General features: G+C 39.6%; 1 protein-coding gene across 1 annotated transcript in view; it reads left to right on the top strand.

Moving 5' to 3' along the window:
• Nucleotides 1-14,971, top strand: part of LOC122808342 (deoxyribonuclease-2-beta-like) — a 108,219-nt gene extending 93,248 nt beyond the window's left edge. Inside the window, exon 4 of the mRNA XM_044079309.1 lies at nt 14,802-14,971. Coding sequence (XP_043935244.1) covers nt 14,802-14,971 — 170 coding nt within the window. The remainder of the gene's footprint in view (nt 1-14,801) is intronic.
• Nucleotides 14,972-25,376: the final 10,405 nt, after the last annotated feature.

Consider the following 25,376-nt stretch of genomic DNA (forward strand, 5'->3'; position numbering starts at 1 on the left):
CACCCAGAGACTCCCTATGCTGTGGAACAAAATCCCGGTACATGTGAGGCAGAGCACCTCGCTGGCCTTGTTCAAGAGGAATCTTGACCAATGCATGGGAGATTGCAGATATACCCCAGGGATTACTTCAGTGTCACTGCTTGACAGAGGCACAGCAAAATAATAGGCATAGTTTTATTCAAACTAAAGGGGTGGCGAAAGCCACATAACTATGGGCTAGGCTTATAAATGCCCTTGGGCAGATAGCCTAGTATGAACCTATGAACCTATAATATATCATCAAAAAGTGTAATATTTTAATTCATAGTTATCATTTATTTGAATACTTTTAATAGTATACATTTGTCTAATTAAGTTTGCTACAGTAAATAACATGGATGAGAGTGGGTGTATTTGTTTTAGTTTCCTTACTTTTGTAGCTTATGATGGAAAGCTCCTATCTTTATATATGACTTGTTGTCACTATACATAACCTTTAATTATTATCTAGAAAACCATTTTCTAATACTTTAAATATATATATATATATATATATATATATATATATATATATATATATATAAATCCAATGTAACAAATCAAATGCATCGTCTATGTTTTAAATGCATAACATTATGTTTTCTTTTATTATAATCTGCATAAACTATTAATGTCAACATTCCTTTAATATTATTTTGATCTTCATTTATTAATGTAGATATGTATGTTTTCAATATGTTTGCATGTGTTGATATAAAATCTTGTAATATATATTTGGAAAATAAATTAACCTATACAATGAACGTTTTCATTGGATTTTAAATATTCATTAATTAGATGCTAGACAACTCTTATAAATCAAATTAGAAAGAAGTTTTAATACAGGTTTGGACAATGAATATATTGATGGTGAAGGTATTTCATTGCTGTTTTGGATATTAACAAATACTTTGTGTAAAACTTCAGTTGTATTTTGTGGTAATTTTAAGAAATGTGCCATTAATACCTGGAACTTCATTTACTTTCACTTTACTTGACTATTTATTCCTGTAATTTAAGTGTATGAGCATACAAATATTTCAAGCACAGGCATTGATAAGTGTCCAGGCTGTTCTTAAAAATATCTAAATCAGTGCTTACTAGTACTTGCTTTAATGTAATGTTGTAGTCTAGTCCATGTGTCAGCTGCTCTCTCAGAGAATCAATTAGTACAATGCTCATTCCTATAGAAACTTCTATATATGCTGTCTGATGTTTCTGTACTAATTTTTGATAAGCCCAAACATTCCTAGAGGTAGTTGTTTCTAAATGTCCTATATACCTGAATAAGGTCTCCCATTAAATATCTATATGAGACAAGTTCAGATATTTTAGTCTTTCATACAAATATATATATATATATATATATATATATATATATATATATACACACACATATATATATATATATATATATACTTGTTTTCCCACCTTTCTAAGCTAGTATAGTCCAGTTTTCAGGTTACTGCTGAATTCAGGGCTGTGTTGCAAGTTTCTGTGTTTGCCCATACCTTACTTTGACAGAAGGAAGTTTCTCTGTTCACTGTGAGAGAGGGAGGTTTGAGCAGCCTATCTGTCCATGGAGGAGTGGTTTCAGCCTAGAAATTAGTAGTTTATTGGCCATTTTGGGGTAATTTATATCTCTCTCATTTCCTTGCTATAAAACCTGCATTTAAAAGGTTTTCTGCTAGTATACAGCTCAGCAAGCTCCTGCCCGGTCGGTGCCCTGCAGAGTTCTACAGCAGCACATAGACAAAAGAGAGACTTTTGAGTGATTAAATATCATTTTTCTGCATTTTCTTACTGCCTTTAGCCAATTCCGCCTAAACACCGATTTTCTAGAGTTTCTGTGATTTCAAAAGCTTGTTTCAGCTACATATTGTACATATTTTACTGCCTGCAATTTAACAAAGTCATTTTTGTGTTTAAATTACCTGTTTAACTGTTTTAGGCTACACACTCAAGTGTGATAGTCATTTATGTGCATTTAAAGTGTTTTTTGATTGCATCTGCTTTATTTTCTGAAAAAAAAAAATATATATATATATACTTGCTTTTCTGCCTTTCTAAGCTAGTATAGTTCAGTTTTCAAGTTAGTGCTGAATTCAGGGCTGTGTTACAAGTTTCTGTGTTTGCCCATACCTTACTTGGATAGAAGGAAGTTTCTCTATTCACTGTGAGAGAGGAAGCTTTGAGCAGCCTATCTATCCCTGAAGGAGTGGTTTCAGCCCAGAAATTAGTAGATTATTGGCTATTTTGGGCTAATTTCTATCTCTTTCATTTCCCTGCTATAAAACCTGCATTTGCAAGGTTTTTTGCTAGTATACAGCTCAGCAAGCTCCTGCCTGGTGCCCTGCAGAGATCTACAGCAGCAAAGAGACAAAAGAGAGACTTTGGAGTGATTAAGTATCATTTGTCTGCATTTTCTTGCTGCCTTTAGCTAATTCCATCTAAAACGCTGATTTTCTACAGTTTCTGTGATTTAAAAAGCTTGTTTCAGCTACATATTGTACTTATTTTACTGCCTGCACTTTAACAAAGTCATTTTTTTTTTGTTTAAATTACCTGTTTAACCATTGTATGCTTCACACTCAAGTGTGATAGCCATTTCTGTGCATTTAAATTGTTTTTTTTTTTATTGTATCTGCTTTATTTGCTGAAAAAAACAAAAAAAATAAATACTTGTTTTCCTGCCTTTCTAAGCTAGTATAGTCCAGTTTTCGGGTTAGTGCTGAATTCAGGACTGTGTTACAAGTTTCTGTGTTTGCCCATACCTTGCTTGGATAGAAGGAAGTTTCTCTGTTCACTGTGAGAGAGGGAGCTTTGAGCAGCCTATCTGTCCCTGGAGGAGTGGTTTCAGCCCAGAAATTAGTCATTTATTGGCCATTTTGGGCTAATTTCTATCTCTTTCATTTCTCTGCTATAAAACCCGCATTTGTGCGGTTTTGTGAGACAGGCAGTGCCAGTTAGCTAGGGTATAACCATTACTGGCTCCACAAAGTCTACTCTTTAATTTTTCCCTTGGAACTAGACACACTTTCAACTAAAGCACTCAAACCATTCACTTCTCATACCGGCACTTGCTCAAAACTCATAGCAAGCACTAATAAACCTTAGCACTAGACACCCATCCCCCCATACTGTAGAGAAAGACAAGGGTCTCTATTCGACCTTACCAGTCAATCAGTAAAACAGTTCACTGTACCTATTCAGGCATGTCCAAAGGGCAGTTTCAGGTGTACTCTCCGGTCCAACTGGTGAATCTGAGCATTTTGAGGCACTGTTACAATTGCCTCATGTACACAGACAACCCTCTCCTCCTTCCATCAAACACTAATACATGCAAGAGATGCAATTATACAGCCAAATTGGAGGCTAAGCTCTCTCAACCCAAGACTGGACCAGGCAGTCAAGAGGAGAAGGGAATTACTTGCATCACACCACCAGTCTCACATAGACCTATGAAACCAGCACCGGCAAAAAACACACATAAATACATGAAAACATACTCGGAGGCTCTAAATAAAAATCTGCAAAAGCAACAAAGACCTCCAAAGCAGACATCCAAGCAACCTCCCCCCCAACACAAATCATGAAACACATACTTTGCAAAACCAGTGTGCCACACAATCACAGCCCTTAAGGCAAAATAACAAGAAGGATACCCACCCAAAAACAAAAAAACTTGCCATTTTCCCACTTTCTATAATTTAAAAGAAAGTTCAGTTACAAAGTTGCTGTTCTGAATTGTTTGTAAGTTTCTTGGAGGCCAGTGCTTACTTGGGCTAAAGGGAAGTCTCTGTGTTCACCAGTGGCAGTGGTTAACACTGAGCAGCCTGCCTGTCCCTGTAGGAGTGGTTACTGCCTAGAAACTGTAGTTTTATTGGCCATTTTGGGTCAATTCAAAACTCCTTGATCTCTCTCTCTTAAAACACTGCAACTATCTTTTTGCGTGGTCTTGCGCACAGAGCAGCATCGGGCAGTGCCGCTTAAACAGGTTTAAACTATTCCCAGCTCCACAAAGTCTGCTCTTCACTTTTTCCCTTTGAATTGCTCTAAATCTCAAAATAAGCCTCTATTTTCATTCTAAAGCCCTGCACTTGCTCGTATAAGTAATCTTATAGGTAAACACTAATAAACTTAAGCACTACACCCTCTTATACTCCTTTTAAGTACTTGCTCCCTATTGGTTCTTCCTGATCAGTCAATAAGTAGTTCCCTATACTATTCAGACATGTCCAAAGGTCAGTTTCGGGTTTACTCTCCAGTCCAGCTGGTGAATCTGGGAATCTTGAGGCAATGTTACAACTGCCTTATGTATACAGACCACCCTCTCCTCCTCCCAACAAGCTCAAATATATGTGAGAGATGCAACTAAATAGCCAAACTGGAGGCTGAGCTCTCTCAACACAGTACTGGCACAGCCAGTCAGGAGGAGAAGGTAACCACACACACCACAAATCCAGTCTCACATAGACCTATCGCATCAGGAAACCAAACACATAAACACACAAAAACATACTCGGAGGCTCTAAATAAAAATCTGCCTAAGCAGCAGAGACCTCCAAAGCAGACATCCAAACAACCCCTACCACGAAACAATACCCACATAGCACATAGCTCACAAAGTCAGTGTGCCACACAGTCACAGCCTAAGGCTAAACAACACACCTAATACACTTGTAATAGGTGACTCTATTGTCAGACACACTGACGTCCCACTCACCAGACTGAACAAGGAGAAGGTCACTGTAAGCTGCCTGTCAGGTGCCAGGATCCGCCACATAACACAAGCAGTCAGGTCACTCCAAAGCAAGTATAAAAATATGACTCCATCATTGTCCATGCTGGTGTGAATGACCTGAGATGTACCTCCCTGGACTACATGAAAAGAGAGAGAGAAGAGCTCTCTGATCATGTAGCCCAGGCCGGTATGACCCTGACCTTGAGTAGCATCTTGCCCTCACCAAGAATGATGCCACAGTATAAAGACAAAATGATCAATTTTAGCAATTGGCTAAAGTATTAGTGTCATTCAAAGGGGATCCAGTATCTGTCAGCCTGGGATGACATGCTCGACAAGCCACGTTGCTTCGCTAGAAACGGCTTGCACCTGTCACCCCTGGGTTTTCGAATACTGGCAAAGGCTCTTGCCTCCCCCATAGTGCCTTTTTAAGGCAAGGCTCAAAAGACAAACCCACCAACATAGACAACACAAAGAAAAGAAAACTAAGGGTAATGCTGCTCAACACTAAAAGTCTAAACCTCAAGATGCATGCACTCTAGACTCTCCTCAGTATGGAGAATATCTATATCTGTGCAGTAACAGAAACCTGGTTCAAGGCTCCTGAGAGCACCCCAGCACTAACAGGTTATACTTCATACCATGCTTTTCGGACCCAAAACTCGGACTGAACCACAAAAGGAGGGGGAGTATCCATATTTATCAAATATACCCACACATCCAGGTTAGTGGCACTGCACGAAGCATCAGAGACCATCCATGTGCAACTTACAGTGGCCAAAATTGCCTTTCAGTTTGTAGCCTGCTACAGACCAACATCCCAGACACAGGAACCCCACTCGGCTTTCCTGGGAACACTGGAGAATATGAAGGTCTCTCCAAACATCATTATATTGGGTGACTTCAACTACCCAAACATTGATTGGGAAAACTACTCAAGCCCAAACACCCTCACCCAATGGTTCCTAGAATTTATAAACTCAAATGCTATGGAACAACTGGTCACCACTCCCACAAGAGGGGAAAACATATTGGATCTGGTCATCACTAACATGGGGTCTCTATGTTCCACACCAGAGGTATACCCCTCATTGGTATAATCAGACCATAAACTAATCTCACTGGACATCCATATTCCGTCTCCACCCCAAGCCAAGGAAACCACTTTGAAGAACTTCTCAAAAGCAAACTTCACACTTCTCAAAACCAAGGTGGAATCCTTCAAAGCCCCTGGGCCAGTGGAAAATATGGCCCAAAATACAGAATCCTTTAGAAAAGCATTCTATGGACACCTACAGGAATGCATGGAGCATGCTATCCCAAATAAAACCAAGACTCACTCCTCCAAAGGCAGGAGACCTGTCTGGTGGACCCTGCCCATAAATAAGCTATACAACAGAAGGAGAAAGCTACTACATGATAGAGCAAAATCCCAAAAAGGGAAGGCATCTCTGATCAGTACTAGCAAGAAACTATGATCCCTCATAAAAGCATCTAAGGCCAGCTTCAAAAGAAAAATTGCACAAGACACTAAAAATAATCACAAGGCCTTCTTTTGTTATGTCAAGGAACTTGGGAGGCAACTCCCAGATATGCTCTGAGTTAGTGCAAAATGACAAAAAATACACTGAACCCACAGACATTGCCAACATCCTGGCAGAAAGGTTCAGTGCAAACTTCTCCCCCCCCCCCAAAAGAGCAAATGTCTATCCCAACAGAGTGTAGCCTTCCTGAGATCACAGATGCACAGGTGAGAGCTGCCCTCTCCAAAGCAAAAAACACAGCATCAATGGGACCAGATGGTGTCCCGGGCTGCGTCTTAAACCAGCTCCAAGAAAAACTAAACCCTCATATAAAGTCACTGTTCAATCTCAGCCTTACTACAGGATATGTACCCAAGGAATGGCGTACAGCAACAGTGGTCCCTCTCCACAAAGGTGGTACCACAACAGACCCCAGAAACTATCACCCTATAAGCCTGACTAGCCTGGTCTGCAAAGTTATGGAGCATATCATCATGGAAATCATAAACAAAGACATTGTGAATCTCCAGACACTGGATCCTACCCAATTCGGCTTTGTTAAGGGCAGATCTTGCCTCTTGAACCTGGTCGACTTCTTTGAAACAGATACCAAAGCCATAGATGAAGGGAAGGTAGTCCACACAGCCTACCTGGACCTCGCAAAAGCCTTAGACACAATACCCCACTTGGGCATCATAAATAAGCTCACCAGCTTAAATATCAACCCCTATGTCACAATATGGGTTGCAAACTGGCTCAGGGATAGAACCCACATGGTCAGAATAGCAGGTGCCATGTCAGACTCTAAACCAGTTACATGTGGCATCCCACAAGGCTCAGTCCTGGAACCTCTCTTGTTCGGTACATATTTCTCTGAGGTACAAGCTAACATGGTGGACTGTGGCTGACCAAGTTCGCAGATGATTGCAAACTGGGTGCCATAATCGACTCTCCGGCTGACACAAGCATCTCTCACAGAGATGGATAACTGGTGCCAGAGCCATGGCCTAAAGCTAAATGCCAAAAAGTGGATAGTCATCCCCTTTGGGAAAAACAAAGTGCCCACAAATTACCACATAGGTGGTAATCCATTAAGTACAGAAGAAGTAATTAGGGACTTGGGGACCCAAGTAGATAGCAATCTCTCCTTTGACAATCACATTGCCAAAGTGGTTAGAAAGACCTTCTATATAGCCCACCTTATCACGAAAGGGTTCACATCTAGATCAAGAGAGGTCATTGTGCCCCTCTACTCATCACTTATCAGTACCTTACCCGACACCTGCAGCAACTGGAAAGACCCCAAAAGTACCTCACCAAGAGGATCAAGGGACTCAAACAGATGCCCTGTGCAGTTTGGCTAAAGAAACTCCAGCTCTACCCAGCTGCATACCACCTACTCAGAGGCGATCTGTGTCTGACGTATAAAGCCATGTCCAACCCAGAATTAATGGACATGCTCCACCTCAGGAAATCCAAATCTCTTAGAGCTACATGCTCCAGGGACTTGAACCTCAGCACAGAAATAAATAGGACATGCTGGAGGGACAGATTCATATCCCAGAGGCTCCCCTCACTCTGGAACAAAATCCCAATCCATGTTAGGCAGAGCCCCTCACTGACCCTCTTCAAGAGAAATCTTGACAAGTGGATGGGAGATCGTAAGTTTACCCCTGGGATCTCTTCTGTGTCCCTGCTTGACAGAGGTACAGTAAACTGACCTTAAAAGGGCTACCTTCTGTGACCTACTATACAGAGGCACAGTCAACTAATCTAAAAGGGTGGCGAAAGCCAAACACAGTCTGGCTAGGCTTATAAATGCCCTGAGGCAGATAACCTAGTATCAACCTATGAACCTATGAACATACCCAACACACTAGTAATAGGTGACTCTATAGTCAGGCACACTGATGTCCCACTCACTAGGCTGAACAAGGAAAAGGTTACTGTTAGCTGCCTGTTGGGTGCCAGGATCCACCACATAACACATGCACTCAGGTCACTCCAGAACAAGTACAAATATGACTCTGTCATTGTCCATGTTGGTGTGAATGACCTGAGCCGTACCTCCCTGGACTACATGAAAAGAGACATGGAGGAGCTCTCTGATCATGTAGCCCAGGCCGGTATGACCCTGAGTAGCATCCTGCCCTCACCAAGAATGATATGATGGTATAGAGAAATAATTATCAATTTCAACAATTGGCTAAGCTTTTGGTGTCATTCAAAGGGGATCCAGTGTCTGTCAGCCTGGGATGACATGCTCAACAAGCCACGCTGCTTCACTAGAGATGGCTTACACCTGTCACCCTTAGGCTTTCAAATACTGGCCAAGGCTCTTGCCACCCCCATAGTGCCTTTTTTAGGCAAGGCTCAAAAGACAAACCCACCACCTTAAATAGCACAAGTAGCAAAAACCGAGGGCAATGCTACTCAATGCCAGAAGTCTAAACCTCAAAATGCACGCACTCGAGGCACTCCTCAGTATGGAGAAAATCAATATATGTGCAGTAACAGAAACCTGGTTTAAGGCTCCAGAGAGCACCCCAGCACTACCAGGCTACAACTGATACCATACATTTTGGCCACAAAACCTGGACTGAAATACAAAAGGTGGGGGAGTATCCATATTCATCAAGGATACCCACACTTCCAGGTTAGTGGCACAACACGATGCTTCAGAGATCATCCACGTCCAACTAACAATGGGCAAAACTGCTATTCAAACTATAGCTTGCTACAGATCACCCACCATGTCCCAGGGCCCCCATTTCGCATTCCTGGAAAAACTGGGAAACATAAAGGGCCTACCAAACACCCTGATATTGGGTGATTTCAATTACCCAAACATTAACTGGGAGAACTACTCAAGTACAAAATCCCTTGCCCAACATTTCCTAGAATTCATAAACTCAAATGCCCTGGATCAACTGGTCAACACCCCCACCAGAGGTGACAACATATTGGACCTGGTCATCACCAACATGGGCGACCGGTGTTCCACACCGGTGGTCAACCCCTCACTGGTTAGCTCTGACTATAAACTAATCACTCTGGATATCCACATTCCGCCACCACCCCCGGTCAAAGAAACAACAGTGAAAAACTTTTCAAAAGCAAACTTCATGTTACTTAAGACCGAGGTGGGAAGTTTCAAACCCTCATGCTAAAGGATTATGCTGTCCAAGCTGCAAAATCCTTTACTAATGCACTCTACAGTCACCTACAAGAATGTATGGATCATGCTATCCCAAACAATACCAAGACTCACACCTCCAAGAAGAGGAAACCAGTCTGGTGGACCCCTGCCATAAACAAGCTATACAATAGAAGGAGGAAACTTGTACAGAAAAGAGTAAAATCCCAAGAAGGGAAGACATCCCTGATCAGTATCAGCAAGAAACTACATTCCCTCATAAAATCATCCAAGGCTAGCTTCAAAAGAAAAATTGCCATGGACTCCAAAGACAACCACAAGGCATTCTTTAGCTATGTCAAGAATCTAAGTGGTAATTCTCAGATCTGCTCAGAGTTAGTGCAGAATGGCAGAAAATAAACTGAACTGACCGATATATCCAACATCCTGGCAGACAGGTTCAGTGCAAACTTCACCCCCCTCTCACCTTCAAAAGGGCCCATAACTATACCAGAAGAATGTAGTGCCCCTGAAATCACAGACACTCAGGTTAAAACAGCCCTCTCCAAAGCCAAAAACACAGCATCAATGGGACCGGACAGTGTCCCAGGCTGCGTCCTACATAAGCTCAAAGATGAACTAACCCCTCACCTAAACACACTGTTTAAACTCAGCCTCTCCACAGGCTACATGCCACAGAGTGGCACACAGCAATGGTTATTCCACTCCACAAAGGTGGAGCCACAATGGACCCCAGGAACTATCGCCCTATAAGCCTGACTAGCTTGGTCTGTAAAGCTATGGAGCGCATCATCATGGATCTCATTAACAGAGACATTGGAAACCTCCAAACACTGGACCCTACCCAGTTCAGCTTTGTTAAGGGTAGATCATACCTCCTAAACCTGGTGGATTTCTTTGAGACAGTTACCAAGGCTATAGATGAGGGAAAGGTGGTTCACACAGCTTACCTAGATCTCGCAAAGACCTTCAACATCATTCCCCACTCAGGTATTATAGACAAGCTCACCACCCTGAACATAAACCCCTACATCACAAGATGGGTTGCCAACTGGCTCACGGACAGAACCCACATGGTAAGAGTTGCAGGAGCTGGGTCTGACTCTAAACCGGTAACAAGTGGTGTTCCCCAGGGCTCAGTCCTAGGACCTCTCCTGTTCGACATATACTTCTCAGAGGTACAGGCAAGCACAGGAGGACTATGGCTGACCAAGTTCACAGACAACTGCAAACTAGGGGCTATAACTGACTCTCTGGCTGGCACAGACATCCTCCAAAAGGGTCTCACTGAGACAGATACCTGGTGTCAAAACCATGGCCTCAAGCTAAATGCCAAAAAGTGCATAGTCATCCCCTTTGGAAAAAGCAAAGTATCCTCAAACTACCACATAGGTGGTAGCCCCCTAAATACAGAAGACGGATCTGTGGACCCAAGTAGATAGTAACTTCTCCTTTGATAATCACATTGCCAAAGTGGTTAGAAAATCCTTCTATGTGGCCCACCTAATCACAAAAGCGTTTGCTTCCAGATCAAAAGAGGTCATTGGGCCCCTCTATGCATCACTCATCAGACCCATCATAGAGTACAATGCCCCATTTAGGATGTACCTTACAAGACACCTGCAACAACTGGAAAGACCACAGAAGTGCCTCACTAAGAGGATCACTGGCCTCAAGCAGATGCCCTATGCAACTCGACTGAAGAAACTCCAGCTGTACTTGGTTGCATACCGCCTACTCAGAGGTGATCTCTGCCTGACATACAAGACCATGTCCAACCCAGAATTGATGGACATGCTCCACCTAAAGAAAACCATATCCCTCGAGCCACATGCTCCAGGGATCTAAACCTCACCACAACAATAAATAGGACATGCTGGAGGGATAGATTCCTGTCCCAGAGACTTCCCATGCTCTGGAACAAGATTCCAATCTACATTAGGCAGAGCTCCTCGCTAGCCCTCTTCAACAGAAACCTTGACGAGTTGCTGGGAAACAGAAAGTTTACGTCAGGGATCACTTCAATGGCTCTGCTGGACAGAGGCACAGGGAACTAATCTAAGGGGGTGGCGAAAGCCAACACATTCCGGCTAGGCTTATAAATGCCTTTGGGCAAATAGCCTAGTACCTACCTATGAACCTATGAACCTATAAAAACTTAAACTTTCACATCCACTAATGCCCTTGGTATAGTCTATACCTCTTAGTGCAAAAAATCTGAGCAAAGCCCAACAAAATGGTGGGACAAAGGCCCAGAAATAGGGACAGATTTTAAATATTGCTTTTTAAACTTAGAAAGATGCTAGAGTAACAGGGTTTGTTTTAACATGTGTTTTTTGTAGGATTTGAAGTCTGAAACTCAAATGTATGTCATTATTTAGTGACTTCACTTCTCAGATTATCGCTGAGAATTGCCAGAAAACTACAAATTTTATAAGGAACAGACCAAAAATGTGAAAATCTGGACAGTTGAGAGGTATGGTATAGTTCAACTGTACTCTTTCTGTTTAATCATGCTTATTTTCTTATAAGGTTTCCATATTGTTATACCATATGCAAGTCTGGGGCTAATGTAACTAACAAACAGTGATTTCATCATTTCTGATTTCCTAGACTTATAAATTTTTTTACAACCTCTAGTTCTTTAACTATCACTAATCAATTATTTGATATCATTAGAAAAACTCAAAATTGGATCTACCACCCAGGTTCTTAAATCACTCTACAGTTTTAATCAATGTGTGCTGTATTAACTATTCACCTTTCAATTTTTGTCTCCCAAATCACATCTACTTAGTTTTTTGATGTATTTATCAGCATATTATTCTCCTGTGCCCTGATGGTCAATTTAGTCAAGTTATTTTGTAGACATACCCTATCTGTAATACATGTAATCAGTTTACCTAATTTAAAGTCATCCACATACAGACTGTAAAACAACTCATATAAAAAAGATAGATCTGAAAGATACAATCTAAACAAGTATGGGGCTAAGACAGAGACATGTGGGACACCTTGACTGTAGCCAATAATTTCACCTGTTCAGTTGCTGTATGATACTTGCCATGTCCTATTTGTAAGCCAAGCAGCTATCCATCTTATCAAGAGTACATCAATACCTAGTTGTTCTAATTTATTGATCAGTGTTTCGTGTTGGACCCTATCAAATGCTGAAGTTAAATCTATATAAATTACATCATAGCACAAATGCTCATTCATATTTGTTATTATATTGTTATGGAACATCATTTTACAGGTGGAAATAGATCTATTTTCAACATATACATGCTGATATATGGTTTCAATTCCCAGCCTTTCCAAGTCTAATAATAACGTATTCAATATTACCTTTTGTATTATTTTTGCACAACATAAAAGCAGACGTAATGGTCTATATGACTCTGGGTTTGTTCGACTCCCCTTTCCCACAAAGACAGTTTTAATAAGTGCATGTCTCCACTCTTGAGGAATCTCCCCATATTTATACAAACTAGTAAATAATAGATATAATGGTATATAAGTTCTTGCTGAAGTATTCTCAGGTCATTATTACTAATTCCATCTCCTCCTTGTAGTTTGTTTGGATCCAGTTTGCATAGTTTATTTTCAATATCATATAATTTAATTGCATTATCTGACGTTACCTGGATGTCAGTAGGACAACTTATCGCCCCCTTTGTGGAGCCAAACTGTTTTGCATAAGATTTGTAAATATATCTATAATCCATTGTGTCTGGGAATAAATATTAGAATCTATACATATCTTATCATTTGTATGCCTTTACTTCTTCCACATCTCATGTCTCTATAAAATGCTTTCATATTATGCTCAATCTCTTTATATAAAATCTCTTCAATTTTTTCTTGATCTTGTCTCGCAATATGCTTAATTTGTTTATTCAGCTTGTTTATTTCAGTTTTCAAACTTGCAGTTTTACCTCTTTTCCGTTTCTTATATTTTTGTCTCCCATCTTAATCAAGTATGTTGTTCTTATGGAAATATATCTTCCAGATGTTGTTTGCCTGGATCTTGATGTTAAACATGTTTTACATTTTTTACAATTTCTCTTTCCAAACTTTCCAAATTTCTTCTTCAGTTTTTCCACTGAGCACATCACTCCAATTAGTTTTACATAGTGACTGTTTTGCTTTCATATAGTCTCTTATTAATCTTCTGTGCATTGGTTTAGATTTCAATTTGGCAGAATTATCTAGCAACAAATAATTCTTAATAACCCTATGATCACTGCATGTCAACAGTGGTAAAACTTAAGATGAAGCAACAGTAATTTATTTAGAAACACAAGCAATGTCTGACATGTTGCTTGGTAGATTTTTCTACCATCTGAATCAGTTTTTCCTGAACATACATTGTGAATAATTTCTTTACTAATGTTGTTGAACCAATATTATTCCAGTCTCTATCTGGTAAATTTAAGTCCCTAGCCACTACTACTCTTCCCTGTTGTGTTTCATGCAAGAAATGTATGAATTCCTCTAGATCATCAGCACTTGACTTTGCTGGTCTGCATACTCCAACAATTGTTATATATTCCTGGGTTGTCTTTACTGTCACAGTTACACAATTTATAGTATTGGGGTTATCAATGATCATGTAATCATCGCAGGTCTCATAACTATCTTTAATCCCTATCATAACACCTCCACTTGATTTTTGTTAGAATGTCTGTTACAGTAAAAACATTTATACCCTGACATAACTGGTTTCCACATTTCAAAAACAATAATAACATCAATCTTGTGGGAATGTAGTAAATTTTTCAATAAAAAAACTTTATTGTTAATGCTCCTAGCATTAACAACCAGCAGAGATGCATCCAATGTTGCTATCTGTAAACTATGAAATTTTTGACCTAGCAAAAATCCTGCCTTGGGTTTGTTAAATATGCCCAAATATCTCTTTCAAAAATGATTATATTTAAAATTATAGTATTATTATATAAGCCTCCAGCCTGGGACTTGAATGAAGATGAACAAGATTTATTGGAAGAATTGAATCAGGTTGCATTAGAATATACCCTAAGGTGGATTTGTATTTTAGTTAAAAGAAACAAGCTCAACAGGGAGAAGCTACACTGTCAGATTATAGAACTGCAATGTAAGTTAACTGATGGATTACCACAAAATGTATTTTCCATTAAAATGAGTGATATAAATCTGAAAATGGAGAAGCCTGAGTTGGAGGTAGTTGAAAGAAAAAAGAAAAAGCTTCTCTGTGATGTTAATGACTTCTGCAGCGGTTTAGTGTATGAATGGTGACGTAAATCATGTAGTGGGTGCTCTAAAGATGCTTTCAAGAAGTTTAATGAAAGCTCTTCATTTGTGCACAATTCTTTAGCTTCCTCTTTGGATATTGCATGTAAGAAAAGTGTTTCATTTGAAACAATTGAGGGTGATTTGTCATCGGATTCATTCCATCAGCAGGAAGGAAAGGAAAATGGTTCTACTCCTCGGGGGCAGCAAGGACAGAGAAGAAAGAACCTCTACAAAGGGAAGAAAGTCCGTTAAATCCATTGCTGTCTGCCATTGTTGGATATAAGAGAAATACTTCTGATGCTTTTGGACTGTCCACAGAACTGAATGTTAATTCGGACTTTAATTTATTTCATACTTCTGTTATATGTAGGTTTGCTGATTCTCTTAACAATTTGAATAGTTTAAAAGTTGTTAACCTTTCAGAAATGCAATTAAATGACTCTGATTTAATGTTATTAAGTAAAGGAACTAAATTTGTGCCTACTAAAGTTCCAACATTATCAGAGGTCTCGTTGGACGTTAACAAATTTTGTAGGAAATTACATTTAATTGTGTATTATGATAAGAAAAATGTGTTAGTGATTCAGCTGAGACATATGACATTGCAGATGCTGACCCCTTATTGAATGGTTTGTTTTATGAAGAATTTTTGTTTGAGGAAAAAAACAAGCACTGTGTGTGAGATGGGGTTTGAAACGGGCTATGGGAAGTTGCTGGTTCCACCTTTGCCGTCTTCTAGTATGTTTATCTCTCCAAAATTATCTCCTGTAGTTTGCTTGTTTGAGCAGATGTTATGTAAAAGGGTTGAACATGATTATTGGAAGCTTGCAAAAACTAGGAAACATTGTAATGTGACTAAGGATGAATGGGAGGCTCTTAACATGGGGAAACTAAATGATTATGTGTTTAAACAAGCAGACAAGGATGGAAATTGGGTATTTATGTCCAAAATTAAATATAATCAAATGGCTTACAAACTGGTAAAAGTTAAGGATGATTTTATTAAACTAAATCACAATCCAGTTGTTGCCTTTAATGAATTGCTCCTGGAAGTATTGGAAAGGGGTGAAATATTGGGAATTCTAACCAGGGAAGATGTTAAAAAACTGTATGTTGTAAAACCTTATGACCCTATTTTTTATGTGTTACCTAAACTACATAAAAATCTGATGGACCCACCAGTAGACCTTTTATTTTCAGGGTGGGTTCTTACTTACAGAATTTTGGGGGGGGTTGGATTTGTTGTTGAAGAAGTATTTAGTTAGAGTGCCAGCACATGTTACTAATACTCAGGAGCTATGTAAGAAAGTAAAATTAATTTGTAGAAAGATTACTACTGGGTTGTGGTGGATATCAATTCCTTATAACCTAATATTTAATTAAGGTGGGGTTTGGTGGCCATTTGGGACACTATGCAGTGGCGGAACCAGGAATTTGCAGATGGGGGGGTTCGCAGTCTCGATAGTTGACTACCGGGGTGGAAACAAGAAAGTGAGACACTTGGTTTGGTAGTTGTGATAAGATCACCTTAAAAAGCTCTGACATCATGTCTGGAAAGACATCACTTTACATTCAGTTACACATGATTTTACTGTGGATGTGGTAGCAGAAAAAAGTAATTCCTACACAGCACATCTATTTTCAATGCATGCCTGGAAAAAATTTGTTGACCATACTAACTCACATTCTCCTTCCATGGCATAGTGGGCATATGGACTCATAAACTTATAAAGAATCCCACTGAAGGTGGAAATAACCACAGTGAAGTCTACTTTGTTGTTATGAAACATAAAATATATACCAGACACATGTTAGGATAAATTAGTAAAAGCTTCATTTAAGTGATGTACCAAATAAACTAAACTCATAAAACTTTCCTTAGCTGACCATTATGTTTTTGGATTGTTTACTGTTCTTTCTCTGGGTTTAAGCACAACTAATTTTCTTTAACAAAAGTCCTACTGTACCTTTCCTCTTCTTTCAACAAATTCTGGAGTGAGTAAAGGAGGGGGAGGCAATGCTGGTCTCCAGGAGTTCAAAAATGCTGGTTGTCTTCTTTCTCAAGTCAAAGTTCAATGAAACTTGAATTGTTTTTAGGTCAATGTTTTCCAAGTTCATGGCCATCTGAATTTGAGTAATTTCTTCTTCCAACTCGTGGTCTTTGACAATGAACTTCTGTCCTGTTGAACTTTCATTGAGCTTGGATTGCAGTCACTGCAACTTCAGCACTGGGGAAATAGTTCTAATTTGGAGAATGCAGTACTTTCTACAACTGCGTTTTATTATTGGAATAGTCTGTGTAGCAATTACCAGTTTTGGGAGTTGAATATAAGCTGACAATTTCCAATACAATTGCTGCTACCTTGTTTTCCACAGCTGCTGACAACTTAAATGCAGCAGTGTTACATTATCATTTTGCCAGACTTTAAAGAATTCAACTGATGGTTCAGCCTTAAGAAAGCTTTCTGTGTCCATTTCACTGTTCAGGAGGTTTGGCTGTAGTTAGAGAACACCATCATTGTACATGTTAGTGACGTTGGTGTCCTGGTTAACTTTTGTCTTTGGAGCAACTGAGTTCTGCAGTGGTACTACTCTGACTGAATTCTGTGATCTTTTCTCTTCTGTTTGTCAGGTTTTCTCCATTTTTTCTTTAGTCATGTCCATTTCTATCTGCAAGTTTCCCTTAATACAACTCATGTTCCTGAACATCTGTTCACCTTTTGTTGTCTTCCATTTCTTTGCATTGCTCATGTATACATCCCTCCTGAACGTCTCTTGCTATCATCTATCAAACTCTGCATTAAAGTTTTACATAATGTACCTGCTCTCATTATCTTTAGAGAGCCTTCTTTCCTCAGCCACTTCTAAAGCCTTCACAGACAGTCATTTTGCCTTCTTAATCTTCTTTCTATTTAGAATTAATTTTTTGCAACTTCCTGGGTAATATTTCAAACTTCTGTCTGTAGTTCATGTACTCTGTCCAACATGCCTAATCCCTGACTACTGGTACTTCTCTTACTTTGTATGCTGCCTGTGGAGTAGAGGACTTCTGTGATGGTAGTGCTTTGACTACTGGTACTTCTTACTTTCAATGTTGCCTGGGGAGTAGATGACTTCTGTGATGGTAGGTCCATGAATTTCTATGTTGCCTGTGGAGTGGATGACTTCTATGACGGTAGAGCTCTGACTGACTACTGGTACTTCTCTTACTTTCTATGCTGCCTGTGGAGTAGAGGACTTCTGTGATGGTAGTGCTCTGACTGCTGGTACTTCTTAAATGTTGCCTGGGGAGTAGATGACTTCTGTGATGGTAGGTCCATGAATTTCTATGTTGCCTGTGGAGTGGATGACTTCTATGATGGTAGAGCTCTGACTGACTACTGGTACTTCTCTTACTTTCTATGCTGCTTGTGAAGTAGAGGACGCCTGTGATGGTAGTACTCTGACTTCTCTGATGGTACTTCTATGAATTCTTATGTTGCCTGTGGAGTGGGTGACTTATGATGGTAGAGCTCTGATTGACTGTGTTGCCTGTGAAGAAGATTACTGGTATGTATCTTCCTTTCTGTGTTGCCTGGGGAGTAGATGACTTCTGTGATGGTAGGTCCATGAATTTCTATGTTGCCTGTGGAGTGGATGACTTCTGATGGTAGAGCTCTGACTGATTACTGGTACTTCTCTTACTTTCTATGCTGCCTGTGAAGTAGAGGACTTCTGTGATGGTAGTGCTCTGACTACTGGTACTTCTTACTTTCTATGTTGCCTGGGGAGTAGATGACTTCTATGATGGTAGTACTGACTTCTCTGATGGCACTTCTATGAATTTCTATGTTGCCTGTGGAGTGGATGACTTCTGATGGTAGAGCTCTGACTGACTACTGATACTTCTCTTGCTTTCTATGCTGCCTGTGGAGTAGAGGACTTCTGTGATGGTAGTGCTCTGACTACTGGTACTTCTTACTTTCTATGTTGCCTGGGGAGTAGATGACTTCTATGATGGTAGTACTGACTTCTCTGATGGCACTTCTATGAATTTCTATGTTGCCTGTGGAGTGGATGACTTCTGATGGTAGAGCTCTGACTGACTACTGGTACTTCTCTTACTTTCTATACTGCCTGTGGAGTAGAGGACTTCTGTGATGGTAGGTCCATGAATTTCTATGCTGCCTGTGGAGTAGAGGACTTCTATGATGGTAGTGCTCTGACTACTGGTACTTCTTACCTTTTATGTTGCCTGGGGAGTAGATGATTTCTATGATGGTAGTACTGACTTCTCTGATGGTATTTCTATGAATTTCTATGTTGCCTGCAGAGTAGATGACTTCTTTGTTGGTAACATTCCGATTTAATTAGTAGTCAGACTTTGTCAATATGTTATACCATCTAAAGATATGTATAAAAACTATACACGGCAGGAGAGACAGTCTAACAAATTTTTTGTTAGTATAACACTAAGCATTTCATGATGGCCTCTATGTTCTCATACCGTACTGTAATATATGTCACAAGCTTCATCATACTACTGTTCAATTCTTAATTAAGCGGATTAATAAGTAGCATTCTTCTCGGATGTCTTTCTGCAAATAAATTGATTACCGAGGAGTAGTCTATCAGGATGTCCCTATGCATGAACAGCAACACTAAACTGTTAAGGCGCTCTTGTCCCATGGTACTCCGGAGTTCAAACTTTATCAGTTTTAAGGCTGAATTAGCCCTCTCTACTCCAGCAGTTGTGACTGGAGTGAGCAAGAGTGTATTTAATACAAAGAAAATGTTTGGGAACATTTTGACATTTGTTTGCGAATAGGTCTGCTTCAAATCATTTGGCAGTGCAGAATTGTAGGATATAGCCTCCCATGTCCTTTTCACAGTCTGAGCTCTTGGTGGAATGTTGTTGGTGAAGGCAAGTCAAAAAAATTTTTAAGTGAACTCTCTCTATCTAATGTTAAGCTGTTCAAGTTTGATGGAATTAGTGAAAGTCCTTGAATAGCTGTTGATGCCATTGTAGTGGATCATCTGGACAGTTCATGAATGAAGTGATCCAGAAAGGGAATAAAAATTGCTCTCCGCCAGTACTCTTCTGAAGTATCTCCAGCCACATTGTTCCTCATAGTCTGTTTGCTACAGACACGTGGAAGGGGTAATTCAGTATTACTGCAGAAGCTCCCCATTTCTGACATATCTCTGAAGATATTCCTAAACTCATTCTCAATGCTTGCACGAACAGCCTGCAGCTCATTAAGCACACAGCTGACTTGCTCATATGCATACAGTATGTCTTGTGATGATCCTTGCAGAAGTTTGCTAAGGGGCTTAGTAAAGCCAAACAAGAACCTTGCTGACTGGAAGGAAACAATAAAGCAAGACTTAGTAATTGAACTGTAAAGTCCACTGGCATCTGTCAAAGTTTTTCCATCCCAGTGTGGTCCTCTGTTATTCATAATATTGTCTAAACAGTGAATGAGTGCTTCATACATATGATAGAAGTCATCAAAGGCTGTATGTCTCTCCACCCATCTGGTCTCACACAGCAACTTAAGCTTTTGTTTTTCTATAGGTTTTTTGCCACTTGCCTTTTGCTGTAAGTTTATGTACTGCACTGATTCCTCTAGACATCTTTGCCTTTTTGGGGAGTATTTGAAAAACAAACCAACTTCCTTCACTATATTTAACATTATTCATACTTCTGGAACTTGGCAAGCCTTTGAAAGTACGAGGTTCAACTGGTGGCTAGCACAATGGAAAAAATAGCATATAGTACTTTTTCTTGAAACAAAGCTGCACAGCCTTTCTGTGCTCCAGCCATGTTTCCAGCACCATCGTACCCTTGAGCTTTGCAGTGCTCAAGATTCAACGTTAACTTTGTTAGGCATGTGACCAACTTATTGCATATCTCCTCTCCAGTCACAGATTCACAGGCAATAAACTCTATGAATCTCTCCACAGGATGGCCATTCTTCACATATCGTAGTACTACTCCAAGTTGTTCCCAGTTGCTTATATCTGCAATTTCATCTGATTGGATGGAATAAAAGGGTCCAAGAGGCTGTTGTTTAATATCCTTTATTATCTGCTGTTGAATGTATTCTTTAATACAGTCTAGCAATTCATTCTGTACTGTTTTTGAAATATATGTTGCATTCTTTTGGCATGTCTGCAAGTGGGCTTCTAACTCTCTGTCACCAGCATCAATTCGGAAATCAGCTAGAGATCTGAAGTTTCCTTTGTTGGTTGTACAGTCAGATGTGCAGTCATCTCTATGATCATGGAGTGCTATCCCTTGCCTTCCACAGTACTCCAGACACCTTATAATAGAGGTTAGTAGAGCTCTGTTTTTGGTCACCTGCAGCTGTGAAGCATTTGAAATTGCAAAGTCCGCTCTTTGACTTGGATTGTCACTTGTCACTCGGAAAGCATGTAATTTTGCCTCAAATTTCTTGTGGTAATCTAATTCTGAAAGTCGCTGAATATCAGCTTTGGCATGCTTCCAATTACAATATGGCTGCTCAATGAATAACTTTAGTCTGTGCTGGTGTTGGAAATAACACACAGGCTAAACAATACAGCCCATCTTTTTTCACTGAATATGCCAGAAAATGAAACTGGTCTAGCCATGACAGCTGACATTGGTGAAGGGAACTTCCTGATTTTCTTCTTTTGTCTGTGAAGGCTTTGAGTGGGAAACGAAAACCGTCATGTTGTTTGCGATGATTTATGACAATGACTTTCTCCTTATCTGCAGCATTAGTACATGTGATGCACTCACTAATATCTGTCTGTGAACACTTTGTGGCACTGACTTCATCCGAATGCCTCTTCCTGACTTCACTAACAGTACTTCTCTCACTTTCTATGTCATCTGTTAAGCTGCTGACTTCTGTGACAGTACTATTTTCACTGACTTCTCTGATGGCGCTGCATTCATTTACCATGTGTCAAACAGACATGACTCTCTGACTGCTGGTTAAAAAAACAAAAACAAATATCTAGAGGAAGATAACTTCTTTAACAGTACAACAAATACTTCTTTAACAGTACAACAACTACAACTGCATTTGCCTCCATTGAATAGCGTACTGTTACACACAAAAAAAGTTTCACTAACTAAAAAAAAATAGGGAAAGACTCTATACACTGGATGCCTGCAAACCCACAAAAGAAATGCAAAGTATACAACATGGATTATTAAGATGTTCTGTCTCACCGATGAGCTCCTGCCTTCATATAAGACTTTCAGAGTACAGTACCTTTCAGCTCATTTTCCATTACATATCTGACTTTCCTTTCAAGACTAAATCAGTAAAACTTATGAATACACTCATTCATAAAATCCTAGACAAATACTTTAGCACAGGAAATAGTGTCACGCACATCTGAACTATCTGACAATCATCCTGAGAATAGGACATAATTCTGTACTTTGCCACTACTCTCACCCACAAATGACTTACCCTCAGAGACTGAACCTTCTCCGTGTTTTATGACCTTTCTGAAAAATTTGAAGAGAGACTGTTGATGTAGTTCTCGCTTGGCTCCTGAAGACATAGCAGCGCTTTCTGCTGACATACAGCTCATTTCAATACACAAAATAACTGCTTGAAGCCCTCGGTTATCTAATGTGCAAAATAAAACAGTGTCAAGTACTAATGACTTGGCTAATGGCCACAACAACATGTCTTCATTATGCTGAAGAAAGAACGCATATAAAACGCTTCACAAATGAATGCACAAATCTGTTCTTTGCTTTGGCATGTTGCAATTGCTTTACAAAACTGTCTGTGGGTGCTATACTTCTATCAGCCTTCACACATTCTGGCATTACACAGCATTTTCTGGACAAATAAAGGGCATAGGTCAAAACTGTAAGCATTTTGTGAGCAATGAAAGATATCAGAATGTACAAATAGCCTGAAATTTGACTGCCACGTGTCCACAGTGGTGAGGAAGTCCTTCTATGTGGAACAACTCATAAGTAAATGTATGGCATCCAGATCCAAGTAAATTATAACCCCACTGTATTCAGCCTGATTAGACCAATAATTCAGTACAATGCACCATTTCACATGTACATGACTAGGCACTTATTTTCCATATAATGGAGTGGCTGGCATGACATTAGAGGTTCCTCACAAAGAGCATACAGGGTATAAACAAAATGTCTTATATGGATAGACTAAAAGGCCTATCCCTTTATTCTGTCTCCTACCAATTATTAAAGGGTGACCTGTGCCTGTTCTACAAGGCACTCACAAATCCTGACTTGGTGGAGCTGCCACACATCTGCAAGTCAAACAGCACAAAGGTCAGCTGATCTCGGGATCTAAACTTAGTCAGTGACTCAAACAAAACATGTAGGAGAGACAGCTATGTGTCTCAGAGATTGCTCTTTCTTTGGAACGGGCTTTCCATAGTAGGCAGTTCAGGGGGATGGGTACCCGGCTTTAAGAGGGGATCTACAAGAATGCTGCCAGAAATGTTTGCAAGAAAGAAACAATATGAGCAGAGACTACAGGTATGGAGTGAAGAAAGGCTAAATGATATATAATAGTCTCACCAGCTGCACTAGTAGATTTTGGATCTTTCCAAATTACAATTTGTATTTTCCATATAATGTACTGAATGTGATGTTCAAGATTTAGGATGCTATTTATAAACTTTAAGCACAATGCAATAGGGCTGATACCCTGTAAAGTAATGCATCAACCTATTTTTGATTCACAGAAACTAGTACACTATGAGGTAAAAAAAACTGTACATAATCTTACCCCATTATGTAGAAAGAATAACCTATGCAAGGAATAAACACATAAATGACCCCCATCCCCAGGATTACATGCCATTTGTAAACATTACACAAACTGCATATGGGCTGATCCCAATGGGGTTACTTATGGGACCCAAAGTGGGTACCTACAGATGGTGCAGTGCTTGTGACCACAGTGACACCCTTTCCTGTTGACATGTTGTTTGGATACCAGAGCAGAGCAGTAAGTCAACACTAAATTAAAGAAAAAATGACTGGTAAGTACAACCTTACCAGCAACAAAATTCTATGTGGTGCAGGTAACCCTATTACCACACTCACATCTTACTCTGCACCCACACAGTGGTGCTGTCAAGGTCCTACCAATAGCAGTTGTCAGAGCACCAGATCCTCTCATCACTGTCATATGGTAATGACCATAGCTGAGTGGCATGTCAGTGGAGCACAGCAGGTAACAGCTGCTTTGTAAAGTATATTATACATTACTAAACATCTCTTCACAAAATCTGTACCATGTGGAGCTATGCTAAAACCCTTACTGTGTGGTATTGTCATGCTAAAATCTGTACTGTGTGAAGCTTTCGTGCTACACAGTGAAACCTACCTGGTGCACCAGTGTGTACTGTGCATACCTGTGCACCATTCACAAAAGTTGAGAGTCTTCCATACTCTGTAAACCTTATATTTGCAATAAACAGTAGTGTATTAAAGTTAGTATATATAACACTTTTATTCAACTAACCACTACATTTATGAATCCTGGGGTTAACTTATCCCGTAAATGGATGCCAAGATATTTATGTGTAGTTCTATACAGCAATCATGTATAATGTATGGTAAGGGAAGGCATTCCAGATGTTTGTTGACTTTAATCAGAAAGAAGCATATTTTGGTAGTACTTGGTAGTAAATTAATGGTAAAGAGCTTGTTTTGAAGAATGTTAAATAATGTTGATGACTAACTTGCATTTTCTAGAACTGCGTATGATTTGCAGACGGCTGCTGACTTTCAGTCTGCTGAAGTAAGTGGAATTTTGGATAGAGTTACCACTTATTATTTAAAATAGTAAAAGACTCAGGACTGAGCCCTGTGAAACATCAGTGGCAGCAGTTAGAGTTTGTACCTTCCATATAGCTTGTAAACTATTAAAAGCAGAGTCATGGTAAGCCAAATTTGTGTAGCCCCGTGAGTGGTAACTGACAATCTACCACGATGAAAGTCTTGAGCTTGTCTAGAAAATTCAGCATTTGGCTCTACTAGTCAAGGTGTTATGGTAGTATTCTGAGAAGCAACTGCATGCTTGTATGCTGGCCCATGTACCTTAACTTATTTTTTCTCCTTTATGTCAGCTTTCATTTGGTACATGCCTGCAGTTCTGATCTTTAGTTTTCTGAGCATTATTGTTTCTTCGCTGTTCTCACATATTCTGCTTTAGAAAAAAGGAACTTGTTTGTGTTGATTACTCTAGTTCTGCATTATTATTTTAAACCTTGCTTTTTATGTTTGCCTCAGTCTGGCTGTATTATTTTTGGTAAATCTCTTTTGATATGTATCTGTTTTGGTGTCTGTGTATTACTCCATATTTTTCTTTTATATTTCAATGTAATGTACCTATATTAGCTGGTGTAAATTTGATTCATGTTGTATGTACTATGTTTGAAAGTCCCATATTTAAAGCTATGTATCATTTATGTAATATAAAGTCAAGATCATGAATGAAAATGCACATCACTGTTTTATGTGCACTTACCCCATTTAAAGAGTATTTAAAGAGACCAGTTTAAAAAATGAACGTAGGAAGAATGAAAGACATAATTATAGTATGCAGTGAGCACTGTTTCCCATCCTGTAGCAATCTGATACAATCATACACAGAAGTTTATTTATCCTTTG

This window comes from Protopterus annectens, chromosome 8.part0 (genome assembly GCF_019279795.1).
Source record: "Protopterus annectens isolate FY-2018-M chromosome 8.part0, PAN1.0, whole genome shotgun sequence".
Lineage (NCBI taxonomy): Eukaryota > Metazoa > Chordata > Ceratodontiformes > Protopteridae > Protopterus > Protopterus annectens.